This window comes from Nymphalis io, chromosome 26, assembly GCF_905147045.1.
Source record: "Nymphalis io chromosome 26, ilAglIoxx1.1, whole genome shotgun sequence".
NCBI lineage: Eukaryota > Metazoa > Arthropoda > Insecta > Lepidoptera > Nymphalidae > Nymphalis > Nymphalis io.
In genome coordinates this window covers 2,434,977-2,454,812 of record NC_065913.1, presented here as the reverse complement: position 1 = coordinate 2,454,812, position 19,836 = coordinate 2,434,977, and the positions used below count along the sequence as shown (strand labels likewise).

At 33.9% G+C, this 19,836-nt stretch overlaps 1 protein-coding gene across 2 annotated transcripts in view; it reads left to right on the top strand.

The window, feature by feature from the left end:
• Nucleotides 1-19,836, top strand: part of LOC126778428 (ribosomal protein S6 kinase alpha-5-like) — a 104,822-nt gene that overhangs the window by 49,373 nt on the left and 35,613 nt on the right. For both annotated transcript variants that reach the window (XM_050501942.1, XM_050501944.1), the window contains exons 5-6: nt 9,330-9,445; nt 10,382-10,570. In XM_050501942.1, coding sequence (XP_050357899.1) covers nt 9,330-9,445; nt 10,382-10,570 — 305 coding nt within the window. The remainder of the gene's footprint in view (nt 1-9,329; nt 9,446-10,381; nt 10,571-19,836) is intronic.

Here is a 19,836-nt window from a genome sequence, read left to right as displayed (position 1 = left end):
CAAACCTAATAACAGTTAAATGTGTATCAAAATTCACATCAATGCTGTATTCATTTACGTGAATTTATTAAATTATATTTTGACCTTATAATGACCAGATTTTATTCATACAAGCAAATGTCATATATATATATAACAATTTATCAAAATCGATTCAGTTTTTAAGGAAAACGTACAACATTAAACGGAGTTACTATTTAGGTAAGAATTTTTTTTATAAATATTATATGTACTTCAGAGAAACATGGTATTAATATAAACCTATTTAAGCCTAGTATCTAGTGTTTCATCGCGATTCAGATGTTACGTAACCAAAACCAGACGCCTTGACCTACCGGACGCCGGGCACTTTTTCTTTAACGCGGCCCAGCTATTGTTCGCTAGTGAACTTACGTTCGTTAGCCGTTAATGCTTTATGGACCATTTAGAAGAATAGCAATGAGAGATTTGCGTTTTCATTGTTATATCTCATGTTCGTGTATTGAATCTTTAAATTAACAATTGACTATTACAAGATGTTTTGTATAAAAAACTCGACTTCGTTTTCGAAATGATTCGTAACTATTAACTATTTAAAAAATATTATCATCATTATCATTAAAAAGTCGAGATGGCCCAGTAGTAAGAACGGGTGAATCTTAACCAATGAACGTGGGTTCAAACCCGGGTAAGCACCTCTGAATTTTCATGTGCTTAATTTCTATTTATAATTCATCTCGTGCTTTTCGGTGAAGGAAAACATCATGAGGAAATATGCATGTGTCTAATTTCATCGAAATTCTGCCACATGTGTATTCCACCAACCCGCATTGGAGCAGCGTGGTGGAATAAGCTCCAAACCTTCTCCTCAAAAAGGGAGAGGATGCCTTAGCCCAGCAGTGGGACATTTACAGGCTGTTACTTATCATCTAATCCTTTAGTCTCTATTCTATCAGACATTGCCCAAAAAATGTTGATTAAAGCAATTTAGAAGGAAAATTTGTTCCGTTTCATTTATTAAGTGTAACATAAAGTCGCATAGGACAAAGTGTTTGTGATTAAAGGCTTACTATGAACATCATTTGCACGTGTGAAACTAGTCGGTGCTCCGATTACATTCCATTATACGTATGAGATAGATAAAATCCACGTGTTAAATACATTGGGTCGTCACTTAAATAAGTATATAGTAATTAAAAAGTATAAAGTCTGTAAATGTTTCAATGGTAATCTAAGGCTAAATCTAAGGCATCTCGTTTTGAGGAATTTTGGCGCTTTTTTAATGCGAGTTGTGGATATGTGATAGATTATAATCCCTTATCACCAAGCAGGAGTGAGTCCTGGGTTCGAACCCAAGGTCTATCCAATAAAAAAATATTGAGCTTTACGTTATCAAGCCGATTAACCTGCGCCTGAATTTTTGTCGGAGTCGCCGATGTCCAAGGCGCCAAGTGTGCCACAAACATCGGAATACCCACTAAAAACCAGTGGTGAAAAAACCTTTCCGTCTTAACAAGGAGCACCACAGGATCGCTTGCGCATGCTACCATGCGCTGTGACGGCTTGCCCGCCTACGCTGGCCACGTGCTCTTACCACTGAGCCATTTCGACCATCGGATATAACAATCAATATAACGTTATGTACACGCATAAGAACACTCAATCACAAAGACAAAGGCTAAAATCTAGTTAGTCTCAACGAAAAGCAAAAAAGCCAGCAGTCAGTTGCGAACCTATTGTTAGATGTTGCACGTGCGTTCATTGTGAGAATATATGTCACAAGTCATAGGCGAATAGCGTATTATAGCACTAATATGTTATGTTACTAGGTATCCTATGTACTCTGTTAAATTTCATGTTGATCGTTTTAGTGTTTAAAACGTGAAAGCGTCACATACGAACAAATAGATAAACTTTTGCATTTATGATATTTTATAGATGAACTCAGAACCCAGTGTATGTTACAAGTTCTTTTACCGCTTAGAATATTTTAAAATATCTATGTAATGGATATTCATAAATGTACTCCGTATTGTTATGTACCGGTTTGAAAGGTGAGTATCTCATCTACCTGTAATTCAGTGTGATTACAGATATAAAATATATGCTTGAACAGGGACTTCTTAGATCCTAATATTGGTGTCGCATTGGCGATGTAATAAATGGTGAATATTTCTTACATTGTCAATGTCTAGGTGCGGTGGTGACCATTTAACTTTAAAGAAAAATAGCCGCCGCCTACCTATTAAATAATAATGTCAATAGGTTATAGTTTAAGTTCGAAAATCATTATCAAATAACTTTGATTAAAATTGTATTGATGTTACCGAGGGACCCCATCCAGCGCCCAAAAATAATAAAATTTTAATCTAATCGCTTGGGATTAGGTGTACCTCAAATGTCAAAAGTGCCTAGTGGCTCTAAGACCGGACCTGACCAAGTTGCGTGCACAGTTGCCTAAAATCGCTCGCTTCTCATCTGGCGTCCACCGCCAATTCAGGAGCGGTTGGCCAACGATAGAACAATATCATATTGGAGCGGATATATTAGCGGTATTGTGCTGCACTTTATTAGATATTACATCCCGCTCACGCTCAAGGATAATACACTGGATGATTCCGTATTTGATGTTTGTAGTTTTTTGGACATATTTAGATATGACGAGACCTTAAATGTATTTGATTTTAATCTTTGTACCGCAAAACAGCAGTACTTGGTATTGTTGTGTTCCGGTTTGAAGGGTGAGTGAGCCAGTGTAGTTACAGGCACAAGGGACATATCATCTTAGTTCCCAAGGTTTTTGGCGCATTGGTAATGTAAGCGATGGTTAACATTTCTTACAATGCCAATGTCTATGGGCGTTGGTGATCACTTACCATCAGGTGGCCCATATGCCTTCCTATTCTTTATAAAAAAAATCAAATCTGTTTATACGGTCACCTAGCCCCTTTACACGGCTTGGCTACGTGTGTTTAGGTTTATGAGGTTATCGTATGAGAGAAAAAGTTAAATAATAGTAATAATAATTTTGATGTAGAATAATTAATTATGCACATCTTTTACTGGTGGTAGGGCTTTGTGCAAGCTCGTCTGGGTAGGTACCACCCACTCATCAGATATTCTACCGCAAAACAGCAATACTTGATATTGTTGTGTTCCGGTTTGAAGGGTGAGTGAGCCAGTGTAATTACAGGCACAAGGGACATAAAATCTTAGTTCCCAAGGTTGGTGGCGCATTGATTATGTAAGCGATGGTTGACATTTCTTACAATGCCAATGTCTAAGAGCGTTGGTGACCACTTACCATCAGGTGGCCCATATGCTCGTCCGCCTTCCTATTCTATAAAAACATCTGCAATTATTTTACTTTGAAAAAAAAAACTTTTACTTTGCCACATACGAGATATATAGTTACACAGATATATAGTGTATATAGTTAGGCTGTTCTGATTTGACTGTTTGTTGTATTTTGCTATAAAAACAATCAAATGTTCATTGAATAATGTTACAGTATAAATAAAAAAATCACAAGCGTTAATACATACAAATATTACATCATTACATACAATAATACAGAGCATCCTAAATACAGAATCTAAATCCGGAATCCTCGAAACTTGGAGATTCAAAATGTCGCCCATTATAACTTCAAAAAGGAGAGTTACGTTTTAAAGTAGCACTTCTATGATGCACGGCACGCCGCTAGTGCCACGAATGACTTCAAATATACCAAAAATAATAATGAACGATTGTTGTCAGACTTGGCAGAATAAATTAAATTTTTGTCTACTTCAGTTTGTGCCAACAACACGTAAACATAGACTTTTTACTTGTTACTCTTAATTTTTCCCTCAAAATTCAGTATCATTGTTATATCTCGTAATATATTTACTTAGTTGTAAGGCTTTGTGTAAGCCCGTCTGGGTAGGGACGACCCACTCATCAGATATTATACCGCCAAAAAGAAATTCAATGATGTTAATGACAACAAGCACATGGTACTCACTTTGTGCTTGTTGGATGGTCAAACATCTTGGATGGTTAACATATCTTATTATCTATCATATCCAATGTCCTATGCACGGTGGGGACCATTTACCATCAAGTGGCCCGTTATATCATAATATATATATTTACCTATTTTACGAAGCTATTTGCCTCTAGTACCCGAGTTTGTTAAACACCGGTCTGGATGAATACTCGATAAATTATTAATTTGCGTGTAGGTCAGGGACGTATCCCTCCCACGTTTGAATTTGTTGCTTACATACGAAAGCGACGCATAGATTTATACATATATATAGTTAAGTAACTTTCGTCCGTGTTTTCATTAACGTATTATTCATGTAAGAGTCAGTTTATTTAAGAAAGTTATAGGCGATAAATCTCCATACTATGACCTTTATCGATCTATCAAGTACTGTATGTAAACAGTTACCAGGCATATAAACTCTATGTTTAACGGCAGTAAAACAAGGGCCAAACTACTTAACAATAAACACACAATGTCAAATAATTACGTTTGATTTATGTCATCGTCGCAAATATCTGTACTTTAATATAAATATATATATTTTATATATATTACTTAAGTTTACATTTTCAATAATAATTCTAGCTAATTTTGATTGTATTAGGCGAACGTTAAATATCTCGGCAAATGATAAAAATTAATTCTAATTACTTATTATTTATTGGCTTATTATATGTTTGACTTATTTTAAAAATAACTTATCAAGTAAAAAAAAACACAGCGTTTCAACTGGGTCACGGCTATACTTTAGCCAGCCAGAAATTAGCATAAGTAAGGTTTATTTGTGTCTACGAATAAAAATAAGAGTACTCCAATATAGGGAATTCGCGTAAATAAATACGTGTAAAGGTACGATCTTCATCTAGTATTCGATGTACGTCAAAGCTTAAGAGGTTTGAGGACGACAGAAAAGTAGAATATTATGATAGAAACATTCTGAATATAAGTCTCTTTGAAAACGTATACATAGTTTTTTTTTTAAACTTTATAATGTCGCTGTATCTGGGTCAACACTGGTTCAGCATCTCGTAGCTAATTCATGATCTGATTAAAATCTCAATTACCTTCAGTAGACTCGTTGTGGGAGGATTTCTCGGGGCTATTTAGAAAAGCGGAATTGTTAAATGTTTATTAATGATTTGATAGAAAAAGGCAATATGGCTGTAAGCACGTTCGTTTCTGTAAATTCCTTGTTGCAAAAGATTTCCGTAAATACTACTTCTATACTAGACCTTGTTCAAGACCATCTTAGTTCACAACGATATAGTTCGCGTCATGTAACTTTGCCGCTCTGAAATTGAGCGTTCAGAGACAGCGAAAGTACAGTCGTATAAAAGATTGTTACATACGACAAAATGTAATTCTATTAATCATTCTCTTGTAAGTAAACGGAACAGCGGCGTTGGAATGAAATGTGAATGAGAGATTGGAATAGCGATGTTGAGTCAGCTCAAAAACTCCATAACAGACGTTTCGTAGCGTGACATATTTACATGATACAAATTTGCTAACCCTAAATAAACAAATTTTGTAAATTATTCCTCAAATTGTACTACGTATCTTTTTCCAACAGTACTTTAAATATTTCATGAGGGGATATGCCATAATCGCCACGCTTGGCAGACGGGTTGGCGATCGCAGTAAGTTAGTCATAGTACTCAGAGAGACGCTGCTGCCCGTTCTCTGGTGTATATTCCCTCGGGTCGACTTCTACGCCCCCCACGGGATGAGATGGGGTGGTGATATTCGTCGCCGTCACCACACGGCAAATTTCAATTCTTTGCACATATGACACTTTTTACACTTTCGAATCTAGTTAGTATAGGTAGAATAGCACCAAAGTTTGATACAGTGTTAAAAACGGCTCGTGAATGTGCTTCAAGTATACTCAACTGTAAGTACTTTTAAATCGATCAACGGAGGTACCGTCAGCTTAATTTATTTAAAAAATTCTTTTTTTAAATATGAATCTCTAAAGTCTTGCATTTTAGTCTTACTGTCTAGTCTGTAAAGATGTTCAATTTGAAAAACATTATATTTTTTTATTGTTCATACATGTATTACATCATCATTAATAAAACAAAGTTTATATAAAAATGAGAGTAGATATTTTTTGTAAACCGTATTAATTCCATCGGTTTTTGTCATAACGGTGTGTAAGCAACTAAAAAATCATGTATATCGCGATTTACATTGAATTCGTACTAAGGGCTTCTGTTTTAGAAAGGGGTTGCACCCTTTCACGACAATTACTTGTATTTTTTTAAAGAGACAGCAGACACAATGTTTAGTAAAATATATACCTATAAATAATGTTAATAGGTATTATTATATGATATGCAGCGCTGTAAAGGGTGATTACCGTTTATAACTTCATTAAGTTATGCAATTTAATGTCATATAATTATATTATATGTATAATTATATATGTTATGTATTATTATTTGGCATGTGACGATGCACAGCATCCGTGCGAGTGCGTTGTATACTTCCCTTTCCTGTTTCTGCTATTTAGTGTTGTGATGTGACGTCACGTCCTCTCCCCACCATTTTATTGGTCCCAGCGTGGCACCTAGCCGTTATGCTTTCATAGCGTCGTTACTTCTCTTAGTGTAAACGTCTATTCTTGAAGTGTTTTGAGGTTCTTTTAGTGATTATTTCATTAGAAAAAAATAAAAAAAGACAATACTGTGTTAACAAGTATTGTCCCATCACACCAGTATTGACCCAGTATAATTATGAGTAGTGAAAACCGGTCTACACATTCGCCGGTCTTAAACCCGGTGTCTAAGGAAATAATACAACGAAGCGATTCAAATTCGTCTTCTTTAAATTCCTCTGATAGTGAATCAGAGGATAGACAAAGGAAACGGATGAAGCCTTCAAATCAACTCGAGGTTTTGACAAACAGGATCGGTGAGTTAACCAATATTTTATTGCAAAATATTTATCAACCTTCATCTTACACGCAAATGACTTCCAATAATTTATTGAGTTCGCTTCCTCCGGATAACAACCAAGCATCTCAACTACCTGCTCCTGCTCTAGAATCCGCAGCAGGTCTAGATTCTTCAACATCTTTTTGTTTGAAACGGCCTATTGTCACAACTGGCACAAATGACACGAACAATACTCTTTTAAATTTAGGATTAATTAATACATCAGTTAAAGAGCCCAAGGTGCCTCGGGCCGATCCCGAGCAGGTAAAAAGTCTTCAAAATTTACAAAGATCTTTCATGGAAAGATGTACGTTATGCTGATCCTTTAAAAGCACATTGAATCCCCGGGATTTGTGGACCTGGAGGTAAATGATGAACTCAGGCAATTTTTTAAAGGCAAAGATTATTTAGCCTCTTCAAAGAAAGCTCTGGCGGCCAAGTGTAATGCGTTAATTACACAGCGTGAGCTGCTTAACCAAACATTGCAACATTAAGTTGATTGGGCGGCCTCCGTCGACACGGTGCTGTCTGCAACTAATGTTTTTGACAAAATAAATGAGCTATTTCAAGCAGCTTCCAAATTTCACAAAATTAGTGAAGATATTATGCAAATGGTGTGTCGTAAACGGGCCGAATATATTGAAAATCGTCAGGAACGTATCCTGAACGAGTTATCAAACAAGAACTTTCGCGAGGGTTTGCGTAAAATACCTCCGAGTTCTAAATGTCTCTTTGATGATAAACTGAAAATGAAAAATGAACTTCGGATTTACATTCAGAATACAGGTGGTATCGATAAGTGGTTGCGTCCATGGTTTTATTCAGGAAGAAATAATAGTAGTAATATCAAGTCTCTTATTAAATCCTCTAAAAAGTATTAATAGTTCAGATATTACTATGGAAAGTTGTAAACCACCCTTTCGATCGAGAGTTTATAACCAGAATGCAAAAAAGACTAGAACCAGCACGGGTTCGACAAGGCAAGAATATAACTCCAAAAGTAAAAAGCCCTTTAAGATGGACAAGCAGAATAAGAGACAATACGATAAATGACTATCGGCCACACCACAACCAATTTTATGGGGGCTGTCTTCGAGCGTATCGAAGGCAGTGACAGATGCTTGGAGCTCCGAAGGCCCTTCTCGATATGATTACTGTCATTTACCTCCAAACCATTGTTGACCAATCTGACAACAAAGGTTCTCGATCGTTTCCAGACTCCACAGTCATCAGAAATGACCGACCAAATAAAGGTGTTACTGGAGCAAAGAGTTCTGGAATTGGTCAGTCATCATCACCCAGGGCCCAGCTTTCTGTCAAAAATATTTATTGTCAAAAAGAACGACGGCTCAAACGAGTATCATCGACGGTTCTTGCGACTAGTCTACAAACGAAAGGTTCTACAGATGAATTGCCTCCCAGTCGGACTGTCATGCGCTCCAAAGAATTTTGCTCCATTGACCAACTGGGTAGCACAGCATCTGCGCAATCAAGATTTGAGGGTGCTCGTTTATTTGGATGATTTCCTCATTGTAAATCAATCGGAAGTATGCCTTCAATCCCAAGTAGACTTAGGAATAAGAAAACTCGAGACACTGGGATGGACCATAAACTACGAGAAATCTGAAGTCAGACCAACTCAGAAAGTCGATGTCCTAGGAATTGTTTGCAACACCAAGTCAAATTTCAAATGCCTTTCCAGAAAAAAGATAGAGAAGATATTGTCTATTGCAAATCGCCTGGTCCAAAACAAACAATCTCATTAAGAGAAACGCAAGCTATTTTGGTCTAAATTTCCCTAAATTTTGCCAATTTTGTAGTTCCTTGAGCATTGCAGCCAACTGCAGCTACAGTCTCGGATACTAGCGAGAAGAAAATCGATGAAGACGAAGAAATAAACTACAGAAGAAATAGACAACAGCAATAAAGGATTTAGTATGGTGGATCAAAACCCTGAAGAAATCACGGCCACAAAAAACGTTGCATTCGGATTCGATTCATCATTTTTTAACAACAGATGCTGCAGATTTTGGATAGGGAGCTCAAATGGACTACCAGACAGCGACTGGCAAGTGCAAAGCAAAAAGCAAATAAACATATGGAATTGTTGTAATTGATTTGTAACGCGGTGATTAATTATTTCATCTTTGTTAAGTTGAATATAATATGATTATAAACAATACAGGTTATATTTTATGTTCTTATTTTTCACATAGCGTCGTTTAGTGGTCACCAGGAGATACATACGTTATACATACGTTATATATAACCCATATAACCTTTTTGTATTAGGGCTTAAAAAAATGGTAGGCAGAGGCTGTCTTATAGCATAACATCGATTTCTAATCATTTAATTAATTAGGTTTTTCTTTCCACAGACTACGTCGCCGGTGGGGAACTGTTCACACATCTTTACCAACGGGAACACTTCCATGAAAACGAAGTTCGCATATACATCGCGGAGATTATACTGGCGCTTGAGCAGTTACATAAGGTGATTTACAGGAAAATACATTCATACTTTCATTTCATGTATGACAGTCCATCCATCACTCGTCGTAGCTTGCGAGGTTCAATGTGTTGAGCGAAACATGGACTTAAAAGTATTGATGCGATAATGATTTCTTTGATACAGTAACAGCCTGTGAATGTTCCACTGCTGGGCTAAGGCCTCCTCTCCCTTTTTGATGAGATGGCTTGGAGCTTATTTCACCACGCTGCTCCAATGCGGGTTGGTGGAATACACGTGTGGCAGAATTTCAGTGAAATTAGACACATGCACGTTTCCTCACGATGTTTTCCTTCACCGTTAAACACGAGTTGAATTATAATCACAAATTAGGTACATGAAAATTTAGTGGTGCTTGTCCGGGATTGAACCCACGATCATCGGTTAAGATTCACACGTTCTTACCACTAGGCCTTTGATAATAAGACTTTAATTGAGCTATAAATATAAAAAATTGTAATACATACTATAAACTTATGAACACAGGAATTTAATTTTTTTCAAATATAATAAATATTGTATTATTTATTTAAGAAAGTTTGACAAAATGTTGTCATATATGTGTTGTTTTATACAATTTGTTTCCGTAAAAATTTAAGTGTTTACGACACGAATTATTTTTCTAAGATATTATACTTTGTTTTGTTGTTACGAATATAAAGTGACCAATTATTGGTATGAATAATGTTACAATTGAAGCATTTAAACAAGTTGTGCGTTCAAAAATTAAAGTATGCCTGTAACTTCTTATTTCATTGATGTATATGAGTGTTCAATCAATAATATTTAAAATTCAAGTACAATCTAATATATTGTCGTTTTCATAAAATAACACAAAATCAAACAAGATCTTAGTGGCGAATATTTAGATTAGTTTTAGATTAAGAATCAACCGAAGTCAATCAAATTTGTTTTCCCCAGCTCGGCATTATATATCGTGACATCAAACTGGAGAACATCCTTCTGGACGCGGAAGGACACATAGTGCTGACAGATTTCGGTCTCTCGAAGGAGTTCTGTGGCGGTGAGAGCAGGGCTTACAGCTTCTGTGGTACCATCGAGTACATGGCGCCCGAAGTCGTCCGTAGCGGGAGCCAGGGTCATGATATCGTGAGTAACACCATCCTATTATTTTAAATTTAATATAACTTACTTTCTCATTTATATGGACTTGTTACCAAGTTCCTAAGATCGATTGAAAGACGTTTCTTTTAAGTGTTAAGCCCAAAATGTACTAGAACTTTGTATAATTTGACTGCCTGCTAACGACATTTTTTTCGGAAATATTTACCTAGCACCAGGGCTTCGATACCAGGCGGGTTAAGGCGCTTAAGTGCTCAATCGATAAATGAGCTTAACAAAAAATCCGTTAGTCAGAATCGGAATCGTACGTTCAACAAACTGATGGGATAACAAGTGATTAAAACTGTTAAAAATTCGAATGGAATTATTCCTGCACGATTTATATAACTAACTAACTATGCCTTTTTATTATCAATCGCTTTTCCTTATACCATTCGTTTGGGATCAGTGTACTCTTTTTTCTTCCTATTTTACCTTCGAGCATATCTCATCCATGTCGCCAGTCGATCAATTAGGTATTTCTCTGTACTATAGCCATAATTAACTATGCCGGTGATAATAAAAATATTAGCTCGACCCATTTAGTTACAAATATTAGATTATTATTTGAAGTGTTTTGATAAGCTCTTGACCTAGATAATCAAAACGTAAATTGTAATTAGTATAACCGTCTTTAGACAGTTTATTGGAAACAATAAGATACTTGAAGATCATTTGTATAATATACTTGTCATTTGAACTACCCCATAGTTCAAATCATTTGCAATACTTAATTTATTTGAAAAATTATGATTTAAAAAAAACATTAATAATACTAAGATTAAGTGAGACGATCACTAATTTAAAATAAATGTATAATGTAAACATAATTGTTAGAGTACATAGCACAGTTGTTATGCTTCTCCGATATGCGCGGTGTTGTTCAAAGATCATTTCTTATCCTCGAAGTCGGTTAAACAAACAGTTTTTCACGCTCAGCTGTTGAACGCAACGAATGTGACGAGAAAGTTGTAAACTTATCAGTCGATTGCACAGCGCTGGTTACGTGTCGCTATATTTGTAACAGAACAAAACATTAATAATCGATCATTAATTTGAAGGGTAGTTACGTTTTAAGTTAATTCCTTGAGTAAATCTTGGTATTAACTCCTCAAGTATATACCGTTGAACGGATCGTTCTGATCTTATGTTTCTATTCTGTCACCTATGGTGAACTGTATATTTTTTTGTAAGGAAAGCATTACTGTTGAGTGTAGATATGGATTCAATGATAGAATGCGTGTAATCTTATACGAGTAAATATTAAAGGTCAACTTTGAGAGAATTGTTTTCGTAAATATCGTATGAATTTAGCGTTTCTGGAGTATAAAATGATTATCTTCTGTCACGTATGGTGAACTGTATATATTTTGGTAGATAAAGCATTACAGTTAGGTAGATATGGAAGGGTCGATATGGCTCCACTGATCACGGATCAAACTAGTGGCAGTTCCACTGAATTGATCCATCTCGGCCGTGAAGGAAAATATCCTGGGACATTTTTCACACACGGCAATCTGATCCCAAATTAAGCTTGTACAGAGCTTGTACTATGGAAACCAGACAACTGATATACTATATATACTATTTTTCTTTTGTAAATACATACTTATATAGATAATTACACCCAGACTCAGGACAAACAGACATGTTCATGTACACAAATATTTGTCCTGAGTTTCATTGAGCATCGTATTAAGAATAAGGAAATAAAAATCTCGGTTGCTTTTGTAGATGTATTATTGACTTCTAAAAGTATATTATTAGTGTCTAGTCGTCGATTAAAAATGGTTAATTTTATTATGAAAACATTATTTGTGACAAACATTGTCGGTAAGGCGCCATATGCGACTATTATCGTCATTAATTACGGTGAACTGGTTCAAGTAAACACGGGCAGGTATTTTTAAATGTTCCACTTTAATTGTAATATTACGTTAAAATGTAACTAACAAAATTTTAACATCGAGTCTAAAATTGTGGAGATTTATGCAGGTTCTGTGTGGGAATTACAAAATTATGAGATATTTTATTGCTAACCATCAGTTCTTCGTATTGCTATGTCAGTTCTTCGTATTGCTATGTTACTATTAGAGGGAAGTGCGATTGAGGTAATGAAATGAAATGAAATCTGAAAAAATTAAACTCATTTGTAATTGACTCGTCTAAACTATTTATTAACGTTTCGAGCATATGGGGCATCTGTTTAATAAATAAAATGAAGTAAAGACACCTAATATTATATGTTTTGTATATATGCAAAAAAAAATCATAAAAATACCTTTATACACAAACTCGCACACATAAATTTATAGGTATATTATAAATGCACAGAAACGAATTTCGAGAACATCAAGAATACACAGTATAGACATCTAAAAAATACAGTCCAAACTGTACACAACTATACATGGGATGGGATTTGCGAAATATAAGATGACATCTGGTTGTCATCTCAAATTTCGCAAAATTGGACCTTTAAAAAACTTAGGGTAAAATAAAAACAATTACTAACTTATAAAAAATACACCTGTTTAGAAATATACGTTTTCATAATAAATGAATTTAATCTGTTATTTATCACAACCAACCGACGACACACTTTAACGATTAACCGGCAATATGAAAAAGGCCCTTTCGTCAAAACATCTTTAACGCGAACCGCGACGATTTAAATTACTAGTATTATACCCAAATTAGCGAACGCCGGGCATGTAGGTCACGGTCTACAAGAGTGATAGCAGATATGATATATTGTATGATAGAAAAAGACGGATAAATCTTTGAATAAGAAACTAGAACGAGTACGAAATTTTAACTGGATTCTTTGCAAATCACGATACGTGGCTTTAGTAAATTTGTTTATTGAAAAATAAATTTTATCGCTGTGTAATATAAAGATTAGAATAGTTTTTTAAGTATACGCTTTCTTGGCGTATTATTCTAATAATATTTGACAGATTACAAGTTGCAAATCCGACCTCAGCAATAAATTGTAAAACCAGTAATAATTTGTATAAGATATCCATCTATCTCATTTTAATGATTGTCATATGTTTCTGTTAGGGTGTGATGGGTTCACTTCATCAAACATTATATCCATATGAAAAAGTATTTTTGTTTATGTTTATATACATATGTTATTTATAAATAAGGCATATTATAATAATATATACTGGTTGATAAAAAAACATGGCGTTAGTATGCGGTGGTTTTAGGTTTTTAAGCATAATATAAATATAACTAAGTGTCTATATAATTATGATTGACAAAAAAGATTTCTTGCCGATTCTGATGGATAGAATCTACATCCAAACCGATGGTAGTTTGAAACTTAATTCATGTTGTAATATGACTATCCAAGAGCATACTTAAATCAAGTATATTTTGATTTGATATCGATTCGATTGACCATCGAATGGTAAGTGGTCACCTCTATAGCTGTAATAGGTATCAGCGCTCATTCTATTGGATTCAAGTTGTTATCCCTCGTAATTACATTCATACCACTCACCATACTGTAACTTAGTAACATTTGAGTACCACTCACCACAATACATACTCGGGCCTAAACATGCTACTACTAAGCTATCTAATATTGGTTTATTACAAAGTGTTTCTGATACAATAGTTTTTTTATTTTCTTATAATTTAATTATCATAACGTAATCTATGCTCACGGCTTTGCTCATGACTACAGGACTCTTATTATTACAGTAATGAAATATAACCTATGTTCATTCTGGATAAAGTACCTATCTAATGGCGAAAGAATCATCAAAATCGGTTCAGTAGTTTCAAAGTTTATCGTTCACAAACAAACATATCTTTCCTCTTATATTATGGCAATGGTAGGTACCGTCTTTTTTTAATATGTAATGTTGCTGTTCGATGTTATGATGTATGTGGTACTTGCTGGTCGTGATGGGCTTCAAATGATGAGGCTGTTTAATATCATTTATGTTATAGCAATGAGCTATTGTGGTGTGGTGTGTTTTGTGTGGCTTTTAGGAATCCATTTAAACGGTTCTCTATATATAGCGTGACTCAGCGACATACATTCATTACGAACTTTGACCTCTGGCACTGATTTTTCCGTAAAATTTTGTATATTAATAAATAGATCGATCGAAACAGATTCTTTGATGTTATGTCCCTATAAAAGAATGAGTATTTAGTTTCATTGATATTGACGGTCATTTTAAGTAGAATTTAAATTCAGAACCGTTTATAACTGCGTTTATTTTACTCTTAAGAGCCAGCATTTATAAAGTATTTTATTTTGAATCAAATTTGTATAGGAAAAAAATATGATGCCCTATTTGCCTTAGTAGAAATTAAATATTTTATTGTTATTAAAACAATGCGACAATAGTGAAATTAAAAGCATAGTGGTGCTTGCCCGGGTTTGAACCCACGATCATCGGTTAAGATTCTCGTGTTCTAACCACTGGACCATCTCGTCTTGTAACAATACACATAATTCGTATTTACAAAGCTATTTATATGACAAATGCAAGAGGAATGTCATAAACAAAACGTCGATGACCGTCTGTCTCCTGTAACCTATGGAATTAAATAACACAAACATTTATACCTTAAAATAAGTACATAGAGCTCAATATCGTTTAACACTAACAAAATGTACAAGATTAAAATACAATTGATTTTAGACTTTGATTTTAAACAAATAGAATTTCATATCAATTGTTTTTCTTATTTTATTTGGTTACAAAACGTTCTCTTTATTGCAACGGAATAAGGTTCAAATTTAAATGGATTATGATGACTTGTGTTAATCATTCTTAGAATATTTTAAGAGAAATGTATTACGGAATCGTATTAATGATGCGGAATAACTTTAACGGAGGGTAGATTTCGTAGTGTGTTCCGTATGAATCGTGAGTTAGCCAGTGTAATTACGGCCATGGCAACTATTCTGATAAGATGTTTTAGTGGTGTTTCCATCCCCTAATTATTCTCATAGTCTGATGGGGCAGGAATTCGACATAACCGGGGAGAGTGCAGGCGTAAGACCAACGGCATTATCAATTAAAACATTGCGGCCTTACGTTTATAACGTTGCAAAGCGGATGTTTATTTAAACACTGATTGCTCTCTTTCTGTCATCATTGATTTGACATTCATTAGAATTTTTTTACTATCATGGGAGGGACCATTTATAGGTGAAGCCGTAAATAAAAAGTATATCCTTATTATTATCAGTGTCAAGTCATTAACGATGAAATGTCTTCTAAATTGAACTAATCACAGTTATTGCAATTTATTGTTTGATTATACTTTTAAAAATTAAAATAAAATTTTAAAATATTATGAATTTCCATAAATTAATATATTCTGATTTGATTAAAGCTGCGTTCACGCAACACACTTTAATTATATAATTTTCTGTAATTAAGTTGTCAATGAAATGTCTCAGAGTTTTGTGCGATTGACGGTGATTTCTATAGAATTTCAACAGTACAGTAGCAGCCTGTTAATGTCCCACTGCTGGGCTAAGGCCCCCTCTCCATTTTTGAGGAGAAGGTTTGCAGCTTATTCCACTACGCTGCTCCAATGCGGGTTGGTAGAATACACATGTGGCAGAATTTCAATGAAATTAAACACATGCAGGTTTCCTCGCGACGTTTTCCTTCACCGTCAAGCACGAGATGAATTATAAACACAAATTAAGCACATGAAAATTCAGTGGTGCTTGCCCGGGTTTGAACCCAAGATCATCAGTTAAGATTCACGCGTTCTAACCACTAGGCCATATCGGCTTATAAATATAATAGAATTGCAAACAAATTTGCAAATTCTGTGTAAACGCTTTAATAAGACATCAAGCATCACCGATACTTAGTGAACTAAGTAATTGTAACTTAATTTACTGTAAATCTCGGTGGTCCTGTAAATGTTCCACCGCTGGGTTAAGGCCTTCTTTGATTTTAAGGGGACGGTTTGGATCTTGGACTGTTCTCCAATAAGCGTGGATACACAATACGTGGCACAAGTTTTAACTGACGCATGTTCACTATGTATGCCCTTACCACTGAGCACAAGATGAATTAAAGACACTGATTAATTAGTTAATTTCGACCCGGGTTTGAACTCGCAATTTTCTAAGTGTTCTTATCACTGGGTCATCTCGATCCAAAACCAAGTCATAAATCATAATGTTTAATTCCCCTGACTTGAAATGAAATTATTCGTTGAGATTAACTAGACGGGGTTATATATCGTTACTGTCAGCGAGAGCTCGGATGTTACGGCATACCTATGTCATATGTACATATGTTACTAGTTTTGATGAAGTTTTGCGGTTAAATAGTTAATCTTCTGGATGTACGCGAAGTATTTTCTTTTGTTAATTAAAATGTCTAAATTCATTTCATACATGTGCAGGATGAGTGAGCCAGTGTAATTACAATCCCAAGGTAAGCGATGGTTAACATTTCTTATAACGCTAATGTCTATGGACGTTGGTGACCACTTACCATCAGGTGGCCCATAAGCTCGTCCGCCTACCTATTCTATTTATAAAAAAAAGTATGGATTTTCGAAGCATATTTTTATTATTACTAATATTATTATATAGACTATTCTATTTAATTATAATATAATGATAATTGTCTTATTTTTAACGAGCCCATTACATCCATCATTAAGCATTATTATCGTATCTACAAATGTGTATACAATAATGGACCCGAAATATTTAATATATAAGTATTTAATTGAAGACATAAGTAGATGAAGGTGTTTTGTACTTACGTTTTAAAACTTGAGCTAAACGTAACAAATGAGTATTTCGCAAAGACATAAAACTGCAAATTACTTAATATCATCTATTTGTTTCGGGACACCTTTCACGAATCAAAATCAAACCAAAATAGTCCTTATTGTACAACAATAAACATAGAAATAAATTACAAACAAGAAAGATGTACAAGATGAGATATCACCTTCTTCCACTTAGGCATTCAATTATACTAGATAAACAGAATTCCTTTTTCTAAATATATTCCTTTTTTAAATAAATCCGCAATAAGTAAATATATTATTCGTAAACAAAATGTAAAGAATGACAATTATATATATGTTATATAGAAAACGTTTAGTGTTATCACGTGTATCATTAATGTCACCTTCTGAGCTGAAAATAGAGAGAGATGCTATAATTAGAACGCTCGTGTGCGAACGGGATGGCTATACAAATGTATACATAAGAATGAGAGACGAATGATTGAATACAAATATTTAATTAGTTCTCAGGATAAAGAATGTCGTTATTGTTATGAACAGTTCAATTTAAATGTAAATTAAATTATTATTAATTTATATGAATATTCTATAAAGGTTTTATAATATTTATAATTAATTACCGTTCTATAATGAGTCTTGCTGTAGGTTATGTTCGTGAATTGCTCGAAATTAAGATTTCTTTTAAACTAGCGTAGATGACTTAGTGGCGAGAATTTGTGAATTTTAAGTGAAGATTGCGGGTTCGAAACCGATTCATCTGATTCATCTCATGCTCGGCAGTGTCGGATAAAAAATTGTCATATATATAGTCAGGAATCTGTATTAGTAGCGTTCTATGGTCACGTGATATTAAAAATCAATCTTTTTATTTATTTAAATAAATGAATTCTAAGATGCTTTTATATACATAAAATTAGCGGTATCAAATATATACGTAAAGTTTAAGTAATAATTTTTCATAGACGACCGTTTTTGATCAAAACGGTAACTTAACGGTACATCGGTACATATTATAATTAAATTATTTAGATAGACAGAAAAAGAAATGTTGTTCTGGTTTTCATAAATTACAAATACTCATATAATAATTTTTAAAGGCATTTTTTTACATTACAGACATTTCGCTTATATTTTATTGCGATTTACTTTAGTTTTTTTTTATTTCTAGTAAAAGTAACTAGAAATTAAACACATTTATCACTTCAAAAGTCTAAGCTACTTATATAATAATGTTATATACTAAAATCTTCTCCGAGACGCGGTGCATATTCATGTATAAGTTTTATGTGAGTATATTAGTTTGATAGTCGTTTTTCAGCCATGCATTGCAAAAGAAATGTTCTCTTTATTTATATAGTATATTGAAGGAAAATGTTAAAAATATCATCAATGCACAAATAACTGTATTTATATATATTACAAAAATTTATTTTCACACGAATGTTTAATTATTGCCATATTATGTATGGTATAGTAATTATTAAATTTAAATAACAATCACATACCCACGAAATAAAAACTCAAGATAAGCGGTATCATGTGAAATGGCCCGCCGGTGCGCACGCGCACTCAATATTCAAAATGGCGGCTAGAATGTGGGTCACGGCGATCTCGCCTCTGCCTACTTACGAATTTCCAACCGAAATTACATTCTGTGTCAATATTATCGGATAATATTCGATTTTATTATATTTACTTTCATAATATGTGTTATAAAATGTCTTTCCATCGACTTAAAATAAAAAATAAATAATTGGTAATTGTTTTTGGTGCGAAATTGAAGAGAATCGACATTAAGGTACTACGTTATATATGTAGTATATATTTAACAAGGGAATAGGACTGGTACTCCTTGATACAAATTATTTTATATCCTAGCGAGGAGTACAATACTACACCCACCTACCTGATTGGAATTAAATTAAATAGTGCAAACATATTTGTAATAATTTCCATGTTCAATCCCTATTATCTATAAATAATTTATATGATATATGTATATTTATTATTAACAAATGAAAAATATTTTATAACAGATAGAAATAACAAATACTGTCGAATACTCTTAACGAAAGCAAAATAGATATATTTACATAAACAACAAAATTTTCTATGGTTAAACAGGATGTAGATACTTATGAATAACTTATGCATGTATGTATGTAAGCATTGATATCATGACCTCCTTTAGAATATAAACCGTACCAAAGTTGATTATGGTGTGAGTCATTTCTTTCGACGAAATACCATAATTTAGACCTGTAATGCTTTTTTTTATTAAAGGTATATTTAAAGGTTTATTTTAAATGAGTAAATAAATTAATAACAAAAAAAAAAGTTTTAAAATCAAGCTATTATATACAAAATTTCTTCTCTATGCTGTAAACCGTTAAAGAGTTTCGTCGTCCGGAGCTCAGGGTTGTGGTAGAATCGGGTTACTCTTACCGTAAAAATGCATTTTTCTTGTCATTTCGATACATTTGGTC